General features: G+C 45.2%; 1 protein-coding gene across 1 annotated transcript in view; it reads left to right on the top strand.

The window, feature by feature from the left end:
* GALNT8 (polypeptide N-acetylgalactosaminyltransferase 8) overlaps positions 1-25918 on the top strand; it is a 36418-nt gene extending 10500 nt beyond the window's left edge. Inside the window, exons 3-11 of the mRNA XM_069581459.1 lie at positions 7549-7715; positions 11386-11569; positions 12921-13118; positions 13811-13925; positions 16941-17126; positions 18736-18873; positions 20178-20273; positions 21234-21401; positions 25696-25918. Coding sequence (XP_069437560.1) covers positions 7549-7715; positions 11386-11569; positions 12921-13118; positions 13811-13925; positions 16941-17126; positions 18736-18873; positions 20178-20273; positions 21234-21401; positions 25696-25839 — 1396 coding nt within the window. The 3' untranslated portion in view covers positions 25840-25918. The remainder of the gene's footprint in view (positions 1-7548; positions 7716-11385; positions 11570-12920; positions 13119-13810; positions 13926-16940; positions 17127-18735; positions 18874-20177; positions 20274-21233; positions 21402-25695) is intronic.
* The last annotated feature ends 290 nt before the right edge of the window (positions 25919-26208 follow it).

The raw sequence follows: 26208 nt of genomic DNA, 5'->3' as shown, positions 1-26208 counted from the left end.
CATTTGTCTATTTTCTTTGGAGAAATGTCCATTTAGACACTTTCTACTTTTAAGAAGGCGTTTGTCTTTTCATTATTGAGTTGCAAGTGTTTTTTAACAGGAATTTGCCAATTTAACCTAAGTTTTAAAATGTGTGGGCAGATAGTTGCTTATAGTATTTCCTGTTTTCTAATTTTCCTTGTAATTTTTTTCTTTGACCCAATGCTAATTTAAGAATGTGTTCTTTAATTTCCACCTATTTGTGAATTTCTAATATCTTTCTGTTTTCATCTCTCATGCCACTTTGCTGTGATCAGAGAATCACACTTCGTATGAATTTAGTCTTAAAATTTATTGAGGGTTATTTTATGCTCTAGCACACAGCCCCTCCTGGAGAATGTTGCATGTCCAGTTGAAAGCCATCTGCTGTTGTTGTGTAGACTGTTCTTATGGACAGAGACCACTAGGTCTCTCTCGTTGATTGCAATGTTGTTTAAGTCTTACATTTCCTTGTTTGTCCTTTTCTTTTTAAAGACATTTCTTTATTCTGTTTTTTTTTTGGCTGTGGTGGGTCTTTGTTTTTGCACACCGGCTTTCTGTAGTTGCAGCGAGCGGGGTCTGCTCTTCCTTGTGTTTGGGGTTCTCATTGTGGTGGCTTCCCTTGCTGTGGAGCACAGGCTGTAGGCACACGGGCCTCAGTAGCTGCAGCATGTCAGTTCAATAGTTTCAGCTTATGGGTTCGAGAGTGCTGGTTCAGTGGTCATGGCACATACTTCATTGCTCCGAGGCATGGGACGTCTTCCTGAAACAGGGACTGAACTGGTGTCCCTTGCATTGCAAGGTGGATTCTTAACCACTGGACTACCAGGAAAGCCCTCCTTGTTTATCTTGTGTTTAGTTGTTGTATGGGGCTTCCCTTGTGGCTTAGACAGTAAAGAATCTGCCTGCAATGCCGGAGACCTGGGTTCGATCCCTGGGTCAGGAAGATCCCCTGGAGAAGCAAATGGCAACCCAGTCCAGTGTTCTTGCCTGGAGAATCGCATGGACAGAGGAGCCTGGTGGGCTACAGTCCATGGGCTTGCAAAGAGTCGGACACGACTGAGTGACTAACACTTTGCTTTCTGCTTTCCTTGAAAGTAGGGTGTTGAAATCACCCCTGATCATTGCTGATGGTCCTACTCCCTTCAGTCTGTCAGATTTTACTTCATGTACTTCGGCACTCTGTTGCTAAGAATATATGTTTAAAATTGGTATATCTTCCCGATGGTTATATCCTTTTATGGTCACAAAATCTCTCCCTTTATAACTAGCAACATTTTTATTTTACCATCTATTTTGTCTGATATTAGTATAACCTCTTTAACTTTTTTATGGTTGCTGTTTGCTGATATATCCTTTACTTTCAACCTACTTGTATCTTTTGATCTAAAATGTTTCCTAAAGACAACATAGAATTGGACCTTTTTTTAAAAAAATGCAATCAGACAATATTTACCTTTTGATTGGGTTGCTTAATTCACCCACAATCATTGCTTGTATTGACTTAGTTGGATTCGCCTCTACCATTCGAGTTTTGTTTTCTAAAGTCTCTCGTGTTTCCCCTCTGTTCCTCCATTACTGCTTGTTTTTTACGTTAAGTGGCTATTTTCTAATGTAATGTATAATTCTTTAAGTAAATTTTCAGTGTATTTTTATAGTTGTTTTCTTAATGGCTGTTCTAGGGCTTGTCACATGCATCTGAACTTATCAGAGTCTATTTAGACTTATTTCAGTGAGATATAGGAAGACTATATAGCTCTATTCCCTCTTCCAACTTTTTTTCTATTATTTTTATACATATTTCAAATTGTATGGTACAAACTCCAAAATATACTATTATAATTACATTACATAATTTTATGTCTATTAAAAAAGATGAGAAAAGGAGAGGAAGTATAAATTTATAGTGTGTTATACTTATCTTATTTACCATGTCTGATTCTCTGCACTTATTCCTGTAGATTCAATTTACCATCTGGTGTTATTTCCTTACTTCAATCAGTTTTGCTCCCATCCATTTCTTTTGTGCCGTTTTATCAAGTCTATTAAACTGCTATATGTTATAGTCCCAATAATACAATTACATACACTTTAAAAAATGCAAATTGCTTTTAAAATTAGTTAAGAGAAGAAACATACTATCTTTTATAATTCACAGTTACCTTTGCTGGTGCTCTTTGTTTTTGCCTCCGTGTGTATATGTGTGTATTTGTATTACGGCCCAAGATCATTTGCTTTTAGCCTAAAAAGACTCACACACTTAGAGAATGAACTTCCCATCTGGTTACCAGATGGGAAGGAAAGAGGAAGAGATAGTTAGGAAGTTTGGTCTTAACATGTATACGCTACTATATTTAACATAGGTAACCAGCAAGGACCTACTGTATAGCACAGGGAATGCTGCTCAGTATTATGTAACAATCTAAATGGGAAATAATTTGAAAAATAAGAGATAACTGAATCACTTTACTGTATACCTGAAGTTATCACAACATTTTTAATCAACTATACTCCAATATAAAATAAAAAGTTAAAAAATGTTAAAATAATAAAACAAGTATAAAAAAGGAAACATATTTCTTTTCAAGTAGTCTGCTACCAACAAATTCTCTCAATGTTTACTTGCTTTTATTTCCTCTTCACATTTGAAAGATGTAAGATGCTTTGTTGACAGTCTTTTTTCTTTGGACAATTTCAGTATGTTGTCCCACTACTTTCTATTTTTATTGTATTTGATGAGATGTCAACTCTGAATATTGTTGAGGGTCTCCTTGTATGTGGTGAGTCATTTTTCTCTGACCACTTTCAATAGTTTATCTTTGGCTTTTGGTATTTGGACTAAGGTGTGTCTGGCTGTGCATCTCTGCGTTTCTCCTGCTTTCCTTGGAACCTGCCTCAATTTCATCATTTAAGTCTTTCGGTGTGCGGGTAATATGCCGAGATCAGTGGGTAACTGACGCATTTTGGAGCATGAAGGTTGAATTCTATAGAGATTAAGTCATGAAACTGCTTGTTAGAAAGTATTAGTGTGGACGCAAACTATGTCTGATTCAAGTACCCTTCTATACTTGAATAACATGAGTCATGTCTGCTGCATACAAATCAAATGAGTGCTCTTCCTTCCTGCTGACCAGAAAAACAAAACAAAAAAAATCCATGTGGCTCCAATGGATGGATTCCAGAACTAAGGCATCCTGGAAACCACCAGGCTTTGAGAACTATAGGAAGACCACTCCCTGGACTTTTTTAAACTTTATTTTAGTTACTGTTTATTTTTGACTGTGCTGGGTCCTCACTGCTGCTTGAGGGCTTTCTCTAGTCGTGACAAGCTGGACTATTCTTTGTTGCGGTGCGGGGGTTTTTCATTACGATGGCTTCTCCTGTTGCAGAGCACAGGCTCTAGAGGCCTGGATCAGCAGCTGTGGGACACGGGCTTAGTTGCTCTGTGGCATGTAGAATCTTCCCGCATCAGGGATCAGACCTGTGTCCCCTGCACTGGCAGATGGATTTCTATCCACTGGACCACCAGGAAAGTCCTCCTTGGATTTTCTCTGCGAAAGAAGTAAGTTAGTGATTCAGAGCCATCACATAAATTATAAGATAACATGAGGATGGACCTTCTATGTCTGCTGCTGCTGCTGCTGCTAAGTCACTTCAGTCGTGTCTGACTCTGTGCGACCCCATAGACGGCAGCCCACCAGCAAGAAGCAAAGTGGTGGTCGTCACTACTGGTTTCCCCGGTTTTCTGGATGGTTGTTTGATACCAGAAACATGCCAGCCCCGGCAGTCTCCAAGTGGGCACATCCTCCCTTTAACTTTCAGAGACCAGAGAAAGGCCATTCAGGGGAATCAATAAACTTTATTGAGTTTTAAGTAGACCCTGCATGCTCAGTTGCTTCTTTCATGTCCAACTCTTTTCAAGTCCATGGACTGTAGCCTGCCAAGCTCCTCTGTCCATAGGATTCTCCAGGCAAGAATACTGGAGTGGGTTGCCATTTCTTCTTCCAGGGGATCTTCCTGACCTAGAATCAAACCCATATCTCCTGTGTCTCATGCATTGGCAGGCAGATTCTGTACCACTGAGCCACCTGGGAAGCCCTAAGTACATATTAAGTTTCAACAAACAATTAAACACATGGAAAGGCAGGGCTTCAACAGTTAATCTTTCATAGGGAGTTCAGAAAAATGCCATGACCAGATTAGTTACAAAACTTGCAGGGCCCAGTACAAAATGAAAACGTGGGGCTTGTTATTTAAAAATTAAAAAATAATTCAAGATGGTGACAGCAAATTATGAAGTCGAGTTAATTCACAAGTGTCAGGACCTGTGTGATTGCACAAGTCACACACCCAGGAAGCTGGCCTTGCTGCCCACCTAACTTGCCTCAGGAAACCCCAACGTATCAATAAGCAGATGTTTGGCAGTGGTTGCATGTGTGCATATCAGTTTATTTTCTTTCCACAACAGCAGTTTCTGGCAAAGTTGTGATTTGCATACAACTTGTCCTTCTAGCTCTAACATCTTGGATCTGGCTGTGGCGCTAGTGGTAAAGAACCTGCCTGCCAGTGCAGGAGACATAAGAGACATGGGTTTGATCCCTAGGTCAGGAAGATCCCCTGGAGAAGGGCATGGCAGCCCACTCCAGTATTCTTTCCTGGAGAATATCATACACAGAGGAGCCTGGCAGGCTACAGTCTATAGAGTCGCAAAGAGTCAGACATGACTTAAGCGACTTCGCACACACTTACAGCCCTAACATCTAGAAATTGCTCACCTTATATATTTCTCCCTTTGTACCCTCCTGTTGCTAGGGGTGAGTGAGTGCATGTGGGTGTGCAGAGTTGCGTCTGCCTCTCTGCGACCCCATGGACTGCAGCCTGCCAGGCTCCGCAGTCCATGGGATTCTCCAGGCAAGAATACTGGAGTAGGTTGTCATTTTCTCCTCTAGGGGATCTTTCTGACCCAGGGATTAAACCCACATCCCCTGCCTCTCCTGCTTGACTAGTGGATTCTTTACCACTGAGCCACCTGGGAAGCCCACTAAGGTGAGGGGCAATTGTAATTCTATACTGGAAGTATTTGCTAAAGATTAATTCCTCCAGCTGTTAACCAACCAATAAATATTTTTTAGTATATTCTACTGCACTATCCAATATGGTAGCATCAGTCACATGTGGCTATTTAAATTAACATTGGATTAAATTAAAAAGCAGTTTGTTTAAGTTTACATAGCCTTGTTATAATGCTTACTAGCCACACGTGGCTAGTGTAGATCACAATGGACAGTATACGCAGAACATCTATATCACTGTAGGAAATTCTACTGGACAGAACTGGTCCACACATGCCAGTCAGGTGCTAGGAAACAAGGAGAAAGGAGAGCTCCTTCTTGCAGACTTCTGTATGGTTTTCAGTGCTACTTGAAATTCCCTGCATGGCCTTTTGGAGTCCCTTGATATGTCTCCAGAGTCAATCTCGATTACTCTGCATTTCATCAATGTTGGAGTGGCAAGAAAAAGGAGGAACTGATTTGGGGAGAAAAGCTTAGTGAAATTCTTCACTTTAATTTTTTTTCCAACTTGTGTTTATTTATGTTTTACTTTTATGTTCTGTTTCCTGATTTCTCAAAGCCTTATAATATTCCTTTTTGCCTTCCGAGAATTTGTTTTTTTGACAGTTCTGTAATCAGAGGAAATGTGTTCTAATTCTTTGTGTGTGTGTGTGTTCTAATTCTTAAAAAAATTTTTTTTATTGGAGTACAGTGTCTTTACAATGTTGTGTTACTCTCTGCTCTAGGCAAAGTGAATCAGCCATGAAGTGAAAATTGAAAGTGCTAGTCACTGAGTCATGTCTGAGTTCACCCCATTAGTTATGTTCACACTGTTGGCTATTAGGGAAATGGAAATCAAAGCAATAGTAAGACAATACTTCATACTCTTGGAAGGCTATCATCCCAATGTCAGATAATGCAAATATTGTCCAGAACATGGAGAAAAATTGAAGCCATCATTTATTGTTGGCGGGAATGTAAAATGGTGCAGCCTCTTTAGAAAACAGTATAGGAGTTCATCACATTATTAAGTATAGAGTCACCACATGACTTAACACATTCACTCTTCAGTTCAGTTCAGTTCAGTCACTTAGTCTTGTCCAGCTCTTTGTGACCCCGTAAACTGCAGCTTGCCAGGCTTCCCTGTCCTTCACCGACTCCTGGAGCTTGCTCAAACTCGTCCATTGAGTCAGTGATGCCATCCAACCATCTCATCCTCTGTCGCCCCCTTCTCCTCCTGCCTTCAGTCTTTCCCAGCATCATCAGGGTTTTCTCTAATGAGTCAGCTCTTCACATCAGGTGGCCAAAGTATTGGGAGCTTCAGCTTCAGCATCAGTCCTTCCAATGAATATTCAGGGTTGATTTCCTTCAGGATTGACTGATTTGATCTCCTTGCAGTCCAAGGGACTCTCAAGAGGATCCTTCTCCAAGGATCTTTACCCCGGGTGAGGTACGTGTATAAGTAAAATGAGAACATGGCAACATAAACACTCATTCAAGAATTTTCACAGTGGCATTTGTAACAGCCAAAAAGTAGAAGCATGCTAAAGGTTCGACATTGGATGAACAGGTAAATATGTGACATATCCATGCGATGTAATATTATTTGACAACAAAAAGAAATGAAGTGCTGACATATGGTACAACATTGATGAACTTCGAAAACATTATTCTGGGCGAACACAAAAGACCACATATTGTATGTTTCCATTTATACAGAAAGTCCAGAATGGGCAATTCCATCGAGATAAGAAGTAGATTAATAATTGCCTATGGCTGAGGGGGAATGGGATTGGGGAGAAATGAAGAGATACTGCTAATGGATATGGGGTTTCTTTCTAGCATGATGAAACTGCCCCGAAATTAGATGGTGGTGATGGTTGCCCAACTCTGTGACTATTATTAAAAAACAATGAATTGTGCAGTTTTAAATGGGTGACTTTTATTGTGTGTGAAATATATCTTGATGAGGACTTTTAAAAAGAGTAAGCCAGTGCCTCGCATGTGGTAAGCATTTACTAAATGTAAGCTGTGACATTTAAAACGCGTCAAGCACACTTCTTTGGATGGTTTGCCACCTCTCTATAGTGGTGAAGTTGAGGGATGTGTCCAAATGACGGGAGGTCTGAGATCATGGGGAAAGGGAGGCAGAAAGAGGACTTCTGGCAAAGAAGCTACTTTGGGGCAGGGGAAGGAATGGGAATTCTTTGTGGGGCAGGTTGACTGTTCAAGGGGAAATGTCTACTAATGATTAATCAAAAAGAAATGAAGTTTATCCCCACAACAGGAGAACTTTGGACAAACAAATGCAAAATCTTTCTACTGTGATAAGCAGCTGACAGTTTCCCTTCCTAACGAGTTTGAGAGTTGGTGAACTGATTGAATTATTATAACATCCTATGTAGTGAAGAGGGACTTCAGAGAACAATGTTTAAGTAATTAAAAGAGTGATGTGGTTATTATAAAAGGTCTTTTACAGGTGTCATTGGAAGCGGTATCCTTCACAGCTCCCATCTCTCAGCGTCATCCTCATATTCATGGATGAAGCTCTGAGTGTCATCCAGCGAGCCATCACCAGCATCGTCCAGAGGACCCCGCCTCGATTGTTGAAGGAGATCATCTTAGTGGATGATTTTAGCTCAAATGGTAAGTAACCTGATCAAGGAATAGTATAAAAATGACTGTGTATGGATTGTGCTAGGATAAAGGGGTTTTAGCTTAGTTTCCCAGGTGGCACTGCGGTAAAGAATCTGCCTGCCCATGCAGGAGAGGCAGGTTCGATCCGCGAGTCAGGAAGGGCCCCTGGAGGAGGGCATGGCAACCCACTCCAGTATTCTTGCCTGGAGAATCCCATGGACAGAGGAGCATGGGGGACAACAGTCCATAGGGTTGCAAAGAGTCAGACACTACTGAGCATGCACTCACACACACACACACACACACACACACACACACACACACTCGTGGACAGGAAGTTGGGTTTCTCATGGAGGGAAAAGAGAAGGACTGTTTATTGACTGTGCTGGGCACATTAATCTTCCCATAGTCGAGATAGGGGATGATCCTCTTGGTCACACAGAAGAAGAAACTAAGAGAGGTCACACAATGTGCTCCAATCACGTGGTGAATCTGCAGTCAGTCAGGCCCATGCACCATGAGGGAGATCACGGGGAGAGAGGTGGGTCCAAAGGAAAACCCCAGATACCAGGAAGAGATTCAGAATCATCCCCTAGGAGGAAACCCCAATCTTCCTGGGTATTTAAGCCTGGAGAGAAGGGAGCTCTGGGTGCTGAGACTCTCCACAGTGGCTGGGTCTCTTGCTCAGGCCCTGCCCTCTCCCCCAGCCTGGTCCAGTCCCCGCTGAGATGACGCAGGGAGAAGTGGAAGGCAGTGCACTTGAGTCTTCACTTTATGGAATCTCAGTTCCTCCCTTCCAAGCTCTATCCCTTGAGTGACTTACTTCTCCACTAGTTTCCTTATCTGCAAAGCACAGATGTTGAGAATAATCATGATCTCATGGACTAGAGTGAGAATTAAAGAGGTAGTAATAGCAGTTAACATCATTTATTCTAAATACCTATGTTCGGTAACTATTTGAAGCCAAAGAAAGTTCTAGGCTGTTCCAGACCCTATGTATAACCCATCCTGCTCACTTGGGTCAGGAACCCATTTGTGTCTTCCAAGGGGATAATTTGTTTGGGAGGGCATGGCAGAGGGAACCGTTGGTCATTCTTTGACTGGTGTCATTGGAGCAGCAATCACCTTCTCTCTCAGTAACCATGGAAACAGCAGCCAGTTTGAGCCTGCACTGAATTATGTATTGTGTTAAAATCTTGTTTGTGTGTGTTAAATTGAGGAAAATGATCGGAAGTCTCTACCACATCAGCCACAGGAGAAGCTAACTACTCATGTGACTTTAAGTGGTGGCGAGTCTCTCAGTTACTTCATGTCTCCAGTGTCACCATCTGTAAAATAATAGTGCTTCCTCACAAGGCTGTTGGCAATTAACACATGTAGAGTCCTTAGCCCAGGGCTTGTCTCTAGTAAATGTTAGCTAGCGTAATTCTCCTTATCCTCACCATCAATAGTAGTAAGAATGAAATGCTACACATTGACATGAGAGGTGTACCCACTTCCTTTGTCCCCCCTTGATATGAAGCTTAATTTGCCTCAAGTCAAATATTCCAAAGGTCAACGGATTTAAACCAAGTTTTTAAAAAATGATAGGAATGCATAGACATATTTTTTAAAACAGAGGAGAGAGAGAAGAATAAACTGTGAACAGTGTGGAATAGCGAATCTTGTTTGTATATTTTGGAGATTGTTGTTCAGCTGTGTTCAGTCATTCAGCTGTGTTTGACTCTTTGCGACCCCATGGACTGCAGCACACCAGTCTTCCCTGTCCATCACCATCTCCTGGAGCTTGCTCAAACTTTTGTCCATTGAGTCGGTGATGCCATCCAACCATCTCATCCTCTGTCATCCCCTTCTCTTCCTGTGTTCAATCTTTCCTAGCATCAGAGTCTTTTCCAGTGAGTCAGATTTTCACATCAGGTGGCCAAAATATTGTAGCTTCAGCCCTAGCATCAGTCCTTCCAGTGAATATTCAGGACTGATTTCCTTTAGGGTTGACTGGTTTGATCTCCTTGCAGTCCAAGGGACTCTCAAGAGTCTTCTCCAGCACCACAGTTCAAAAGCATCAATTCTTTGGTACTCAGCCTTCTTTATTTTGGGAATAAACTTGTTAGATAGAAGCTGAAAAGCAGATTCATCTGGGCATTCCATCCCAGTTGAGCCTCAGCAGGTCCAATAGGAATATCTAAAAGAAGATAAAACAATTTCAGTTGTTTATGTGCTCTCCATAAAGCCCCGAGGGTTTAGCTGTGAAGACGATGTTCCAGGCTGTATCTGCAATGTCTGTCCATCAGCAACCCTACGTTAGTTAGGTCAGGTGTGTCCCATTCATTAAAAAAAAAAAAACACCTTTTATTGGAGTATAAGTGCTCTACAGTGTTGTGTTGGTTTCTACTGTACAGCAAAGTAAATCATCTATATCCCCTCTCTCTTAATTTCATTCCCACGTAGGTCACTGCAGAGCACTGAGTTCCCTGACCCAGGGATCGAACTCATGTCTCCTGCATTGCAGGCAGATTCTTTACTGTCTGAGCCACCAGGGAAACCCCAGGTTCTCATTAGTTACCGATTTTATACATAGGGTCATAGTGCATATATGTCAAGCCCAATCTCCCAGTTCATCTCACCCACACTTTCTCTCCTTGGTGTCCATGTTTGTTCTCTATCTGTGTCTCTATTTCTATTTTGCAAATAAAATCATCTGTATCATTTTTCTAGATTCCACATTATGTGTTAGTATGATATTTATTTTTCTGTTTCTGACTTACTTCATTCCGTGTAACAGTCTCTAGATCCATCCATGTCTCTGCAAATGACACAACTTCATTCTTTTTTATGACGGAGTAAGAATTGATGCTTCTGAACTGTGGTGTTGGAGAAGACTCTTGAGAGTCCCTTGGACTGCAAGGAGATCCAACCAGTCCATTCTGAAGGAGATCAGCCCTGGGATTTCTTTGGAAGGAATGGTACTAAAGCTGAAGCTCCAGTACTTTGGCCACCTCATGTGAAGAGTTGACTCATTGGAAAAGACCCTGATGCTGGGAGGGATTGGGGGTGGGAGGAGAAGGGGACGACAGAGGATGAGATGGCTGGATGGCATCACGGACTCGATGGACGTGAGTCTGATTGAACTCCGGGAGATGGTGATGGATAGGGAGGCCTGGTGTGCTGCGATTCATGGGGTCGCAAAGAGTCGGACACGACTGAGCGACTGAGCTGAACTGAACTGAACGTTCCACTGTATATGTGTACCACATCTTCTTTATCCATTTCTGTTGATGGACGTTCAGGTCACTTCCAAGTTCTGGCTATTGTAAACAGTGCTTCAGTGAACATGGGACTGCATGTGTCTATTTGAATTATGGTGTTCTCTGATCCTATTCATTCTCATAATGATTTCTCAACACACTTAAAGTAGCGGTAACAGTGGCTGACAGAGCAGTTTTACTGTGCTAAGATAGTTTAACCTCAAGAGAAAGATTAGGAATGGGAACATTAATTCTGAGGATGGAAGGCAGAGGAGAAGCTGGTGTAGAGGAAGAACTATTTTCTCAGTCCAGGCTGTAGGATTGCCCACCCTATGCTGGAGGCAGTCCAACCATTACGGCATCCTAGTATAACATTTCTGCACTGTGTTGATTATTGCACTCAGAATTTCCATAGCTGTGCCTTTGGTTGGCAGGAGAATTAAAGGCAGACTTGGATGAGAAGATTAAGCTTTACAATCAGAAGTCTCCAGGACTCCTGAAGATAATACGGCACACCGAGAGAAGAGGTCTGGCTGCAGCTCGCAACACCGGCAGGGAGATGGCCACGGCTGATGTGGTTGCCATCCTGGATGCTCACATTGAAGTGAATGTTGGGTGGTAAGGGCTCCAGGGGCTCCATGTGGGGAAGGGGAGAGAGGAGAGATTGTAAATACAATGAGTAGAGATGGGATATTGTGGAAGTAGGGAAAGTCAATACCAGAACTTAAGAAAAGGGAAGCTCCCCAAACAGGATGTTTTTATTTAAGGACTTTGGTTGCCTACAGGAAGTAGTCTAGAGAAAAAACAATAGGCTTGGAGTATTGACAACTGAATAGCAACCCTGACTATGCCAGATATTTTGTGACTTTGAATGAGTCAAAACTTAGGGCTTCCCTGGTGGCTCAGCAGTAAAGAATCTGCCTGCCAATGCTGGAGATGCAGGTTCGATCCCTGGCTTGGGAAGATATCCTGGAGTAACAAATGGCAACACACTCCAGTATTCTTGCCTGAATCCCCAGGGACAGAGGAGCCTTGTAGGTTACAGTCCATGGGATTGCAAAAGAGTCAGACACGACTTAGCAACTAAACAAACAAATTACTTAATCTGTAAAATGAAGAGACTCAGTTCAGTTCATTTGCTCAGTCATGTCCAACTCTTTGTGACATGGACTGCAGCATGCCAGGCTTTCCTGTCCATCACCAACTTCCGGAGCTTGCTGAAACTCATGTGCATTAAGTCAGTGATGTCATCCAACCATCTCATCCTCTGTCGTCCCCTTCTCCTCCTGCCTTCAATCTTTCCCAGCATCAGGGTCTTTTCCAATGAGTCAGTTCTTCACATCAGGTGGCCAAAGTATTGGAGCTTTAGCTTCAGCATCAGTCCTTCCAATGAGTATACAGAATTGATTTCCTTTAGGATTGGCTGGTTTGATCTCCTTGCAGTCCAAAGGACTCTCAAAAGTCTTCTCCAGCATTGCAGTTCAAAAGCATCAATTCTTCAGCATTCAGCTTTCTTTATGGTCCAACTCTCACATCCATACATGAAGAGACTACCTTTTGGTAATTCTTAAGGTTTTCCCATGAAGTTACATGATACGAAGAGCTGTGTTATTCAAAGAATGTGGGGAATCAGATAATAAAGAGATGTTATTTTGGAAGCAGGGAGACTCAAGAAGTAAAACAATTTCAGGCAGATACTGATAGCACTGCTCACAGTGGCTTGGGGTTGGTACTTGGGTACCCCAGTTTCAAATGTGCTCTTGACTGGGATCAGCTGCCAGCATTCCCAGCTATTTCTCAAACCTGCAGATTCTTGGGACTCTGGAGAGTTCTGCCCACTAGCCAGTGTGGCCTGAGTGAAGAAGTTAGTCAGGGTCAGGACAAGGGGACGGGATGGAGCAGCTTTGTCTGCTTGCTTTGGCTGTTATCCTCAAATCCCACCTGGGTCTGTTACACACCCTTCTTGCAGGGCTGAGCCCATCTTGGCTCGGATTCAGGAAGACCGCGCTGTGATTGTGTCTCCTGTGTTTGACAACATTCTTTTTGACACCTTTGAACTGATTAAATATGCACTGGCGGTTGACGGGTTTGGTTGGGAACTCTGGTGCCGCTATGATGCACTGCCAAAAGCCTGGGTTGATCTCCACGATGTCACTGCTCCTGTGAGGTCAGTCTGCATGAGCTCGGTAAACTTGATTAGCCTGGGGGAAGTCAGGGAATAACATTCTGGGCTTTGTTTGTCCTTGGTGGTAGTCTTAAGAGTGGGGTAAGAGGAGCAGAGGAGTTGGGGTGAAGGACAAGGTATAGAGAAAAAAAGAAGCAGACCTCATAACCAACAAGGACCTACTGTAGAGCACATGGAACTCTGCTCAATGTTATGTGGCAGCCTGGATGGGAGCGGAGTTTAGGGGAGAATGGGTACATGTCTATGTATGGCTGAGTCCCTTCACTGTTCACGGGAAGCTATCACAATGTTGTTAATTGGCTATATCCCAATACAAAAGGAAAGGTTAAAAAAAGAGCTGATCCCAGGAAAGAAATCACAGATACTTTGGCTATTTAAGGAATTTTAAGCAAAATAAAGCAAAGTGTATAATGTTTTAGAAAACATTTCAGCGCCTTTAAGGATTTATCAGGCTATGAAGTAGGGATACCAAGATGGATTTCAATATAATCTGAGATGGAAGGCTCCATGCACTTAGTTCAGCCTGAGGGTTTGGGGAAAGCCTTCAGGATAAGAAGAAGCTTTGATAGAGAGAGTTTCAAAGGCTACATCATCATTGAGGTTCCTACCCGTCACCTTCATCCTGACATTCCGCGTCCAGGGTTAGTGAAACACTCTTGCCATGTGCTCCACAGAAGTCCTTCCATCATGGGCATCCTGGCTGCCAACAGGCTCTTCTTGGAAGAAATTGGCTCTCTGGATGGTGGGATGCTGACCTATGGAGGAGAGAACGTGGAACTTAGCCTGAGGGTAGGTACGTTTCCATTCTTATTACGGGACAAAGCAGAAGGGTAAGGTAGAGGATCTCTGGAACCTTGGAACAAGGATGGATGCTGTTGGCTCAAGAGGTGAACAAATTCTCATGCTTCCAGGTCACTAAGGAGAGGTTGTAGCACTTCTAGAGGGGAGCTTCTTGGTATAGGTCTGTATAGTCTGGGAGATATTGCTGGGAAGATGGTGTCCCTACTTTCCTGAGGACTGCCGGCATTTTCCAAACGTCTCCTGAGATACACCAACTTTGGGGCAGGTGGTTCTCTGTAAGACCAGTCAGACAGAGACTGGAGCGGGCAGAGGGACCAGAGGATAAAGGTGTGTGGGCAGCCAGTCTGTCCCCCTACGGACAGTCAAGCAGCTGACAGGATGACATGAGTTCACGTCCATCTTCTTTCGTGATCTGTTCCCCAGTGTTGTTGTAGGTAAGTCGGGTCCAACTCTCTGCATCTCCATGGACTGTAGCAACTGAAGACTTGAGTGGACTGTAGCCTTTCTGGATCTTTCGTCCATGGAATTTTTCCAGGCAAGAATCCTGGAATGTGTTGCCATTTTCTTCTCCAGGAGATCTTCCTGACCCAGGGATCGAACCCTCATCTCCTGCATTGCAGGCGATTCTTTTCCACGAGCCACCAGGGAAGCTCCAGTTTATTTTCCTCCTAAGGATGACAGTGCAGTTCAAATGTGATAAATAACTTGAAATGATTTATAAATGTTTGGGAATTAGAATCCTTGTTTGATTTCTGCGACAGAGGCCAAAATAACAGAGATTTAAATGAGATAGGAATGAACTCCTGTAACAATTTGGATATGAGCAGTTCAGGATTCAGATGACAGTTCCAGTCTTCCCTAGTGGCTCAGCAGTAAAGAATCTACCTACAACCCAGGAGACTGCCTGCAACGCAGGAGACGTGGGTTTAATCCTTGAGTTGGGAAGAACCCCTGGAGTAGGAAGAGGCAACCCTCTCCAGTATTCTTGCCTGGGAAATCCTATGGACAGAGGAGCCTGGCTAGCTACAGTCCATGGGGTCACATGAATTGGACATGACTTAGTGACTAAATTACCACCAGCAGGGTGTTGGGAACCAAGCCTCTTCCACCTTATTGTTCTGATACACTCAACATCACATCTGTATTCTCATCGGTACGAAGAGAACATCTCAGGTGGCTCAGTGATAAAGAACCCGCTTGCCAAAGCAGGAGATGTAAGAGGTGTGGATTTGATGCCTGGGTCAGGAAGATCCCCTGGAGGAGAGCATGGCAACCCACTCTGCTCATTCCAGGCTCCTTTGTCCATGGAATTCTCCAGGCAAGAACACTAGAGTGAGTTGCTGTACCCTCTGAAGAGTCATTCTTCCCTTTTCTTGATAAAACAGTTTATCTGTATTCAGCTTTCGTGGTTTGTATGTGTGGCCATCTGTCCTTTCAAACCTCTAAGCATTTGCTAGGATGTACATTTCTCTAGGAACAGACCTTGGAGAACATCAGAGCTGCATGTGATGTTTTATTCTGACACCTAGAGGCCACGGCAGTGATGGTGCACCTGGATGTGTATAAACACAGACAGAGTTTTGGTCTGATGGGAGAGACAGTACACCCACCCTGGTTCAGCACCTTGTGTATGCCTGGCACTGTGCCAGAGCATCACAGAATCCTTCTAGCTTTGTCATTTCTTAGCTGGTAAGGGTGGACCCCTTACCTTAATGGGAATAATCATAAAACCTACGTGGTGAGGGCTAGCTTCCTGAAAAACGTCAGGATGGTTTGTGATGCAAAGTAAGCTACTATAATCAGAAACTTCCTGTTTCTTTTTGTGTGTTTCAGAGAAAGAGGGAAGGAGTGGAGGGTGGGTGGGTGGGGGGACATCTGGCAAGTGGGAATAAATTGAGACAGAAAAATCTGAAAGCTGTTGGTCTAGGATAACCCCTCCCAAGGTTTTTTAACTGAGCCACTGGACCTGAGATGTTCAGGGATTTGCAGACATGAGTGCGGTAGGCTGCTAACCGCTGCTGGAAGGGCTTCCCTGGAAGCTCAGATGGTAAAGAATCCTCCTGCCATGCTGGAGACCTCTGTACAATCCTTGGATCAGGAAGATCCCCTAGAGGAGGGCAAGGCAACCCATTCCAGTATTCTTGCCTGAATTCCCATGGACAGAGGTGCCTGGCGGTCTGCAGTCCATGGAGTTGCAAAGAGTTGGACACGACTGAGCGACTAAGCATAGTAACTGGACCGGCTAGTATTTCCCAGAAAATGCAGCTCACTTGGACATCCTTGAAGAGAACACACTCATCACTGGACGTATCTTCTACAGGGATGGATAGTGGGTCTACATCCACTAGTTCTATCGTCTACCGGGACAAAGACAGTATTTTTAAATATTTTAAGCCACATATTAGAATGTATGGACTGACAAGTATGTGTGTATCCATCAGGATAAGAAGAAAGAATGTTTATGACTAGATCATAAGTCAGGGTATCTCTTTGTCAAGAATTACCTGTATTAGTTATCAATTTCAGTGTAACAAAATTATCACAAACTTAGTGGCACAAAGCAAGATCCATTGATTATCTCACAGTTCCTGTGGGCCAGAGCCCACGCCTGGTGGGATTTCTGGAGCTTCTGAGCGACAGGAGAGAAGCAGTTTTTTTTTGATAAGTAGGTTGGGAGGCTCATAGAGACAGGAAGAAGGACTGAATTTGCACTCCATTAAAAAAATTTTTTTTTAATGTGGACCATTTTTTAAGTCTTTATTGAACTTTTTACAATATTGCTTCTGGTGTATGTTCTGGATTTTTGGTTACCAGGCATGTGGGATCTTACTGCGCTGACCAGGGATCAAACCCTCATCCCCTGCAGTGGAAGCGTGGAGTCTTAACCTCTGGACTGCCGGGGAAGTCGTGGTTCCAAAGAGTGGTGTCCCTGTCAACAGGCTGTGCTCTTAACGTCTGTGTGTCCAGCTTGCCCGGGCAATTTTGTGTTTCCTTCCCTTGCAGGTGTGGCAATGTGGAGGTAGAATTGAGGTCTTGCCCTGCTCCCGAGTTGCCCACCTGGAGAGACACCACAAGCCCTACTCTTTAGACCTGAGAATTCCCTTGAAGCGGAACGCCCTGAGAGTGGCTGAAATCTGGATGGACGAGTACAAAGACATGGTCTACATGGCCTGGAACATACCTCTCCAGGTTGGTCCTGGATGGGACAGAAGCTGAGAAGGATGGAGGAGGAGGAAGGGGTGGTGGTTCTGGTGGGAATGGGAAGGGACAAGAGCCCAAGCTTGGTCTGCTCACTGCACGATGAGCCAATGAATCCAAGAGAGGAGGTGTTGAGGCAAGGAGTATGACTTTATTCGCCAGAAGATGGCAAAGGAATGTCTCAAAATAGCCATCGTATGCCATCTGGATGTCCTGTTCTTTTATAGATCAGAGATGGAGGGGAGGAAGGTGAGGAAACAAAGTAAAAAGGCCATTAATCTTGCAAACATCTCCTAGGACGGCAAGCCTTAGGCAAGGGGGTGTGTTAATTTCTTCCTTCCTGCCATCCACAGGTGGACAGGGTTCTGAACAAAGGCACTTTAAGGGTGAGGCAGAGGGGCAGGATTCTCTGAGGCAGCCCATTAGGTATGATTATAACAAGAGCAAGGGAAAGCAAGTCAAAGAAGCAGTTTTAGCCTGGAGTCAGAATTGGCTTCTCTCTGCAACAGAGCTGTTCCAGCCCTAAAGACCTGAAGTCATGTCCTCACTATGAGGACAATGGCATCAGCATTTGTGTCCCAGGACTAAGTTTCTGGCACACATGGCTATCACCACGTAGCTCTGGCGTAATATTTATTTTTTATTATTCTAAGTTTACCAGTGAAGAAACTGACACACAGAGAATGGAAGGGGAAAAGCCGTTTAAGGTAATAAGGTCCTAAGAGCAGAGATAGGATTCAAACCAAGGATATTTATAGATTCTGTGCTCTTCATCCATCATCTATACCGGGGGATTCCTTGTGGGGCAGGAGTGGACAAGGATTCACTGTCTAAAGAGGAAATGAACATGGCAGTGGGGTGAGGGATGGCGGTAGAAGGCAGCGTAATTCTACTGGACACGTATGAACAAGGAAAGCTGCCTTGGCTAAGGTCACATCGTTGGCCTTAGTCCCTGAGGCTGATATGACATGCTGTCTCTGTCCTTGAGCTGCCGCTCTGGGTTCAAGCATCCTTCCACTTTGATTCCCCACAGATACCACTTCTAGGACGTCTCCTTTAACCTCCCAGTCTTGCTGCCAGAACGCTCCTTTTGGAAGCTTTTCCTGGCCATCATGAGAACCATTTTGTGCCTGATTGACGTGAATATCATCTCAAATAGGAGCAGTCTGCATCAGTTTGCTACTGATGAGACATAAACCTGGATATGCAGGCCTCGAAAGTGCCTTAAGACCAGCAGAAATTCCTAGGGGTCAAGCTTTTTCCAATTTCCCTGGAAAACTATATATGATAAAGGTTATCTTACAGGGAATCAGGAAAATACTTGCTTCCCTCCTGCACGCTCTGTTTCCCTGATGCCTCAGTGGTAAAGAACTTGCCGGCCAATGCAGGAGACACAGGTTCGATTCCCGGATCAGGAAGATTCCCTGGAGGAGGAAAGGGCAACCCACTCCAGTATTCTTGCCTAAAGAATCCTGTAGACGGAGGAGCCTGGCGGGTGATAGTCCATGGGGTGGCACAGAGTCAGACACATCTGAGCACACCCACATGGTGGAGTCCAGGGTGTTACAGGGTGCAGCCGTGTTTCCTGTTTTCTTTGCAGAACTCCGGAATAGATTTTGGAGACATTTCTTCCAGAATGGCACTCCGGAAGAGACTGAAATGCAAAACCTTTGACTGGTATCTGAAAAATGTTTATCCTCTCCTGAAACCAGTCCGCAGCGTGGTGGCCTATGGAAGAGTACGTTTTACGAAACTGCATTGTGGGTTTTAAACATTTGCCTATAAAGGATGAAGAAATCTGAGCCTCATGATTTTCCGGAGAAGGGTTTTCAAAACCCATTCTCCCCATTCTCTTACCACCCCCAACTCTCTCCTCCGACCCTTTTGGTTTTCTTTCCTCTCTCACTCCCCAGTCTCCATCTTTTCCTTCTCTCTGCCTCTGGTTCCTTCCTTTGTAAACATCAGCGCTTGCTCTGACCCTCACAGTTCCTCGGCCCACCAGGGTGTGTGGCCTCACCCCCCCGAATGTGGGTGGAGGAGCCCTTCCTTACCTGCGCTATAACGGTCTGAGGAGCAGGTGTTCCTGTTGTAGCCACGCGTTCCGGGAAACAAACTCACTCAGGACAATTCAGATGGTGGAGTGCAGTTTATTACACCGGCGGGCCCAAGGCAGAGTCTCCTCTTAGCCAAGGACTCCGACCAATTTTTGTGAAAACCTTATATACCCTAGGGATTTCCCTGGTGGCTCAGATGGTAAAGCGTCTGTCTACAATGCAGGAGACCTGGGTTCGATCCCTGGGTTGGGAAGATTCCCTGGAGAAGGAAATGGCACCCCACTCCAGTACTCTTGCCTAGAAAATCCCATGGACAGAGGAGCCTTGTGCAGGCTACTGTCCATGGGATCGCAAAGAATCGGACACGACTGAGCGACTTCACTTCACTTATATACCCTAAGTGTATGTGCCCAAACCCACCTGCCCCAATTCCCTGAAACTAGTCTGAACAAAGGAAAAGAAAGATACAATCAAAGTTAGCCCATGATTCGTATGCCTTAAGCCTAGGTAGTTAACAGTGGACAATTATCAGTAGGCCTGAGGTCATACCCCAATAAGCATAATAGAATTTATGATTCTATTCAGTTACACAGATAATTAGGGTATTCTTTTAGGCAATGGGGAGTCTAGGTACAAGCCCTGGGGCTCTTCCATAGGGGGTGAGGGGGTGGTCTGGTTTTCCAGTTGGTCTGTCGTTTCCAGAGATACTGGAAATACTGGGCATATAGCTCAAAGTCCACAGTCCGGCCCAAGATGGAGTCCTGCTTTCAAGATGGAGCCTGTTCTGTCTCTTTCCTCCTTCATTCCCAGGAAGTGCATCACAGCAGAGTTTCTCTTCTGCATTTGTCTAGTGCTTAGAACGTGGCTGCCAGGGTCTCAACCCCTGCCCCTTTTGGAGTACTGGCAAAGGTGCAGGGCCCTGGGAGGGTCGGGGAACCTCCTTCTCTGCCTCTTTCCAACCGGGTTGCTGTGTGTTTTGCTCCCTCAGATGAAAAACACGTTGGATGAACGCGTCTGCCTGGACCAGGGAGCTGTTCCAGGCAACACCCCCGTTGTGCATCACTGCCATCAATACAGTACCCAGGTATTGTCCTGCTCCGGCTCCTCGGTCAGTCTGTTGTGGCTGTCCCTGGTAGGCTTGGACTTGGTGTTAGGTGATGGGGAGACAAGAGCTGAGAGGCCAGGGTAACGGGTCAAGGAGAAGCCCAAATCTGTGCTTGTAACTCAGCCCTTCTGAGCTCACCTGAGAGGTCATTCCATCCTAGGTACAAGAAGGGTGTAGAAAGACTGCACTCTCTATGGTAATACTTTCATTGAAAACAACCTCCAATCCCTCCCTTTCCTCCTCCTTCCCTGCCCCTCCATCCTCCCGCTGCCCCCTTGTATGCCTTGGAAGATGGACAGGTGATGCTCCCTGTGGCTTCTTCCATAGAGAAGGAAACAGAGGGTTAGGGAAGAGAGAAGCCGAATGGAAGGCCCTCCATGGGGTAGGAGAGATCAGGAGCCACGTGGAAGGTGCACCCAGGGGACTTTTTCCAGCTGTCATGTTACTTTGCATGTTGCCCTCATGGGAACCTTTTGAGGTCTGCAGGGTAGACAGCATTAAAAAAAAAAACAAAAAACAAAACAGAGACATGAAAACAACCAACTTGTCCAAGTTCACAGAGCAAGGCAGGGAGTGATTGAGCATTTGAAAGGTTTTCTGACAACAAGTCCTTAGCTGGGGTTTATAATGACAGCTTCTGAAGTTGAATTGTGTTGTTTCTGTTTTCCAAGATAAGCTCCCTCGTCCAGTAGGGATTCCAATGATTCTATTGGAGCCCTCGTGTGGAAGGAAGCAGGCTAGAGTCTTTTTGTCATGCCTGGTCTTCTTTCTCGAATCAGCTGGGGATGGGGAAGAGAACAGAGGAGAGTCATTGTTACCCAGGAATGCTCAAGGCTTCCTCCATAGTGATGGTGTCTAAGGGACCCAAAGCAGTCTTTATGTTCTCGGTGAGTCATCCCTGACTGAGGGTCCGGGGCAGATCCCTTTGCTCTCTTGCAGAACGTCTACTATCACCTAACTGGGGAATTCTATGTGGGACCACTGATTGCACAGAGAGATGCTGACGATCGCTGTCTGACAGACCCCGGCAAAGGGGAGAAGCCCACTTTAGAGCCATGTTCCAAGGCAGTCAAAAATAGACTGAACATACGTTGGGATTTTAAACCGGTGAGTCACATGTTTTTGTTTCTTTCCAAGATAAATATATTAACGTATAGTCTGAGAGTTGGACCATAAAGAAGGCTGAGCACTGAAGAATAGATACTTTTGAATTGTGATCCTAGAGAAGGCTCCTGAGAGTCTCTTGGACTGCAAGGAGATCAAACCAGTCAACCCTAAAGGAAATCAACCTTGAATATTCATTGGAAAGACTGATGTTGAAGCTGAAGCTTTAGTTCTTTGGCCACCTGATGTAAACAAAGAGCTGACTCATCGGGAAAGACCCTGATGCTAAGAAAGATTGAGGTTAAGAGAGGAGGGCAGCAAAGGATGAGATGGTTAGATAGCATCACTGACTCAGTGAACATGAATTTGAGCAAACTCTGGGAGATAGCGGAGGATAGAGGAGCCTGACGCATTTCATTCTGTAGTCACAACAACAACAACAAGGACGAACAACAATATAGTCTGGGAAGTTCAGATTTGATCTGGTAGTGTTTCTGAGAGATTAATTTTGTGGCACTCTGAAGGGAAAAGCCTAGACATTTTTCTAGTCTGAGCATGAAGCACTCGGCATAAAATACTGAGTGTGTTAACCCAAGCGGCGTGGCAAGGTGAAAAATATTGGAATCTGTTGTAATTTAATTCAGAGTTTGCCTTCTAATCCTAATTCGGTCTTCTTTAGCTATTCTCCTATCCTTTTTTTGAGACTCAGTTTCTTCATCTTGATGATAATTTCTACTTTACAAACCTGTGGAGATGACTTAATGGGATAATGTGTGTAAAGCAATTATCATGGTGCATGGCTCATATAAGGGGTTCAACAATATTAGCTTTTGTGATCATCAGAGAGTCTTGAGCATTGGGTTGAAAACCAACAGGAACTGATGTAAAAGCTCTGATTTAACATCATCATCAGTTGACTAAGAACAAGGTAGAGGGAGTCCGGCAGAAGTCGCACGGCAGCGGCATGAGGGATGTGGCTGACTGCAGTCTACATGGCTGTGTTGTTAAGCCAAATTGGCAGGAATGGGATGGCCTGAGCGAGAAGGGTAGGTCACATTTTGTCTGTGAGAGTATCTTTGAGCATCTTGGTGCTGGGTCAGGTTCACATTTTAAGAGACATGGACTTATCTAACAATGAGTCTTAAAGCTAATAACCCCTTGAGGAATGCTATGGACTGTCTCCAGGAAAACATACAAATGTACCTAAAGCAGAGACATTACTCTGCCAACAAAGGTCCATGTAGTCAAAGCTTTAGTTTTTCCAGTGGTCATGTATGGATGTGAGAGTTGGACCATAAAGAAAGCTGAGCACCAAAGAATTGATTCTTTTGAACTGTGGTGTTAGAGAAGACTCTTGAGAGTCCCTTGGACTGCGAAGGGATCCACCCAGTCCATCCCAAAGGAAATCAATTCTGAATGATGCTAAAGCTGAAGCTCCAATACTTTGGCCACCTGATGTGAACAGCTGACTCATTGGAAAAGACCCTGATGCTTTGAAAGATTGAAGGCAGGAGGAGGAGGGGAGGACGGAGGCTGAGATGGATGGATGGCATCACCGATTTGATGGACATGAGTTTGAGCAAGCTCTGGAAGTTGGTGATGGACAGGGAAGCCTGGTGTGCTGCAATCCATGGGGTCACAAAGAGTTGGATATGACTGAGCAACTGAACTGAACTGAAGGTGCACAGTTTTTCTAATATTTTGTTGAAGACTTTTTTTTTTTTTTGTCTGAGTACATTAGAGAGAATGGTCTGTATCGGGGTGATTGCTGTTGTTGTTTGGTTACCAAGTCATGTCCGAATCTTTTGAGACCCCCATGGAATGTAGCCTGTCAGGCTCCTCTGTCCTTGGGATTTCCCAGGCAACAATACCAGAGTGGGTTGCCATTCCCTTCTCTAAGGGATCCTCCCAGTCCAGGGTTCAAATCCACACCTCTTGCATTGGCAGACGGTTTCTTACACACTGAGCCTTCAGGGAAGCCTATACATTGTAATAACCAAGATGTATTGAGTATATATTTAAGTACCAAACATTGGAATAAACACTACCTAATTTAATCCTTACCCAAATCTTATAAGAGATGTATTACCATTAGCTCAACTTTATCTGAGAGGTAACTAGAGCACAAAGAAGTCAGACAACATCCCCCAGGTCACACAGCATATCCAGGATTCAAACACAGAATCATATCCATTGTTTTTGCCTCACTGCTTGGGAATTTTGATTCTTAAAGGGAGAAAAATACTGACTGTTGGTTGAAAAAGATGGTAGAGTTAGGAGCTTTTTTTCCCTTCTTGAATATTAGAACATTTGGATATATTTAAACTCAGTAGGAGAGGAATCTGCCAAGAGGGAGAAATAAGAGAAGGATGTTAGACAGGAAGGGTGTTTCTGCAGCATCAGGGATGGCTGGGCTCCGAGCACAGGGAGGCTGACAGCAGAGACAGAGACAGGGCAGTCCTCTGAGACCACCCCTGAGATTGCTCATGGCACTTGGGAGGGGGCTAGATTGGCTGGAAGCAAGGTCTTTTGACAAATAAAGGCATTTAGAGAAGGTGGTTGAGGCGTAAAAGCGTACTGAGGAGGCCTGGACGAGGAGCCCGCAGGAGTCAGCCAAGCTCTGAGGCCAGGCCGCTCCAGGCACTTCTGGGGACAGGCTACTCGGTTAATGGACCCTCTCCAGGAGCACTCTGTGGTCCAGGAATGGGGCCCAGAGAATGGAGGGATGGGAGTGATGGAGGCAGTTGAAGAATGGGAGGGCAGCCCTGAATGATCGATGCTGGATGGATATGCCCAGGGAGGTGTGGAGGCGGCCAACAGAGGGAGACCCAGGTGGCAAGGGAGGAGTCAGGTGAGGCTGGGGGAGCAGGGTCACTGGGGGCAGTCTGTGGCTAGAAGAGATGAGAGGCAGGGATAAGGGGGTCAGAGAGGGAGCAGAGATTTGGATGTTCAGTTCAACTCAGTCACCCAGTCATGTCCGACTCTTTGTGACCCCATGAACCACAGCATGCCAGGCCTCCCTGTCCATCACCAACTGCCAGAGTCCACCCAAACCCATGTCCATTGCGTCGGTGATGCCATCCAACCATCTTATCCTCTGTCGTCCCCTTCTCCTCCTGCCCTCAATCTTTCCCAGCATAAGGGTCTTTTCCAACGAGTCAGCTCTTCTCATCATAGAGAGCAGCAACCCATTCCAGTATTCTTGCCTGGAGAATCCTATGGACAGGGGAGCCTAGCGGGCTATAGTCCATAGGGTTGCAAAGAGTCAGACACAACTGAGAGACTTAACAGCTTCAGCTCTGCTTGGTGTCAAGGAAACACGTGGGGAGGGGTAGGTCATGGACGGGGAGCAGTGAACTTCCCACCAGACTCCCCCCTGGATGCTGTGAACTCTGAGGATATGGGGAACTGTTTCACCCGGGCACTGAGGCAGATTCCTGCAAAGTGGTGGAGAGCGGGGTGGGGAGTAGAAAAGCCAGGAGAGGGGGACAGGGCCAGGACAGATGGCATGACCCTCAGTGTCAAGGTGAGCAGGTAAGGAGCAAAGAGGTCGGGCTTGATGAAGGTGGCACAAGGGGGCACAGAGTAGGATGCCGTCCCTCCCTTGGCCCCATGAGGATGGGGAAAGGTAGAGATGAGCTAAGATCTGTTGCACTTTTCCCATGTCAGGCACAGAGCTCAGTCAGTATTAACCCTGATATGGTCATCTGCCCACATCTCTCTGTTAACGGAGCAAGCATTCAACCCAGACTCTTTGACTTTAAAGCCCTCAGTGTTTCTAGCAGTAAACCTTGGTGAAGCTCCCACAACAAGGGGGCAGGAACTGCCCCCCAGAGAAAGCAGGTGGAGAAAATAGGCTGAGATTCTTGAATGGGGCTTTTGCTCTTGTCCCACCAGAGAGCCTTGCTGGTGGGAGGGAGTGTCCGGATGAGTTTCACGAGCTCAGTGGTGAAGATGTGGAAAGGAGACCAAGTAGAGGAGCGCGGTTCTGCAGTCTGCAGGCTGACTTGCCAGCTGTGCTGACCTGATGCTTCCAGCTCAGGAGGGGTGGAGGAGAACAGAGGAACCAGCCCAGCACTGTTCACTCCCGGGTCTGGGGTTAGCTCACTGTAGGGGGAGGAGAGAAGGTTCTGGGTGATCTAACTCTGCGCTCAGCTTCCTGTCTCCTCTGGATGACTTGCCGAGGACTGAGGGAGCCCTCGGACTTGTATCAGAGCACGGCAGGCAGACTGGGAGCAGGCGAAGGGATGTTCTCCCAGGGTGTGTTAGTAATTTTGCTCTTTTTCCTTCCATCCAGGGAAGAGCCGTTATCAACAGAGTCACCAGGCGATGTCTGGAGATGAAGAGGGACATCTGGGGTGGCTACACACTTGTTCTCCGGGCCTGCACCACGCAAGTGTGGACAATCCAGTACACTGTCCGAAACTGGGGGTCAGACTGAGGTCCAGTGATGCTCAGAGGGCCTAGGTTCTTGCCACAGCTCCCAATGCTGCTCAAAACAGAGAAGGGGGAGAGAAAGTGCATGTGTGTGTGTTTACTGTAACTTCAGCTAGGACTATCCTGAAAGGTGCAAATCGACCAGTAATTTTTTTAAAAAAAAGCCCTCCATCCATCCAGCCCCGCACCCCACAGCAGGTTTCTTTGGATTACCCTGTCTCTCCCACAGGGCCTGAGGGTATGAGGGAACACATATAACTAGCCGGTCCCGCTCTGCTCAGTGAAAATAGTGGAAAAAAATCCAAGCCCTTAAGGGTCTTTCTCTAAGGAGCTTATCACATTTAATAGGCTTGATTACCTGCTTCCTGCTACT

The sequence above is a fragment of the Ovis canadensis genome, chromosome 3 (genome assembly GCF_042477335.2).
Source record: "Ovis canadensis isolate MfBH-ARS-UI-01 breed Bighorn chromosome 3, ARS-UI_OviCan_v2, whole genome shotgun sequence".
NCBI lineage: Eukaryota > Metazoa > Chordata > Mammalia > Artiodactyla > Bovidae > Ovis > Ovis canadensis.
Note: the sequence above shows the minus strand (reverse complement) of the source record. Positions and strands in the feature narration are given on the sequence as shown.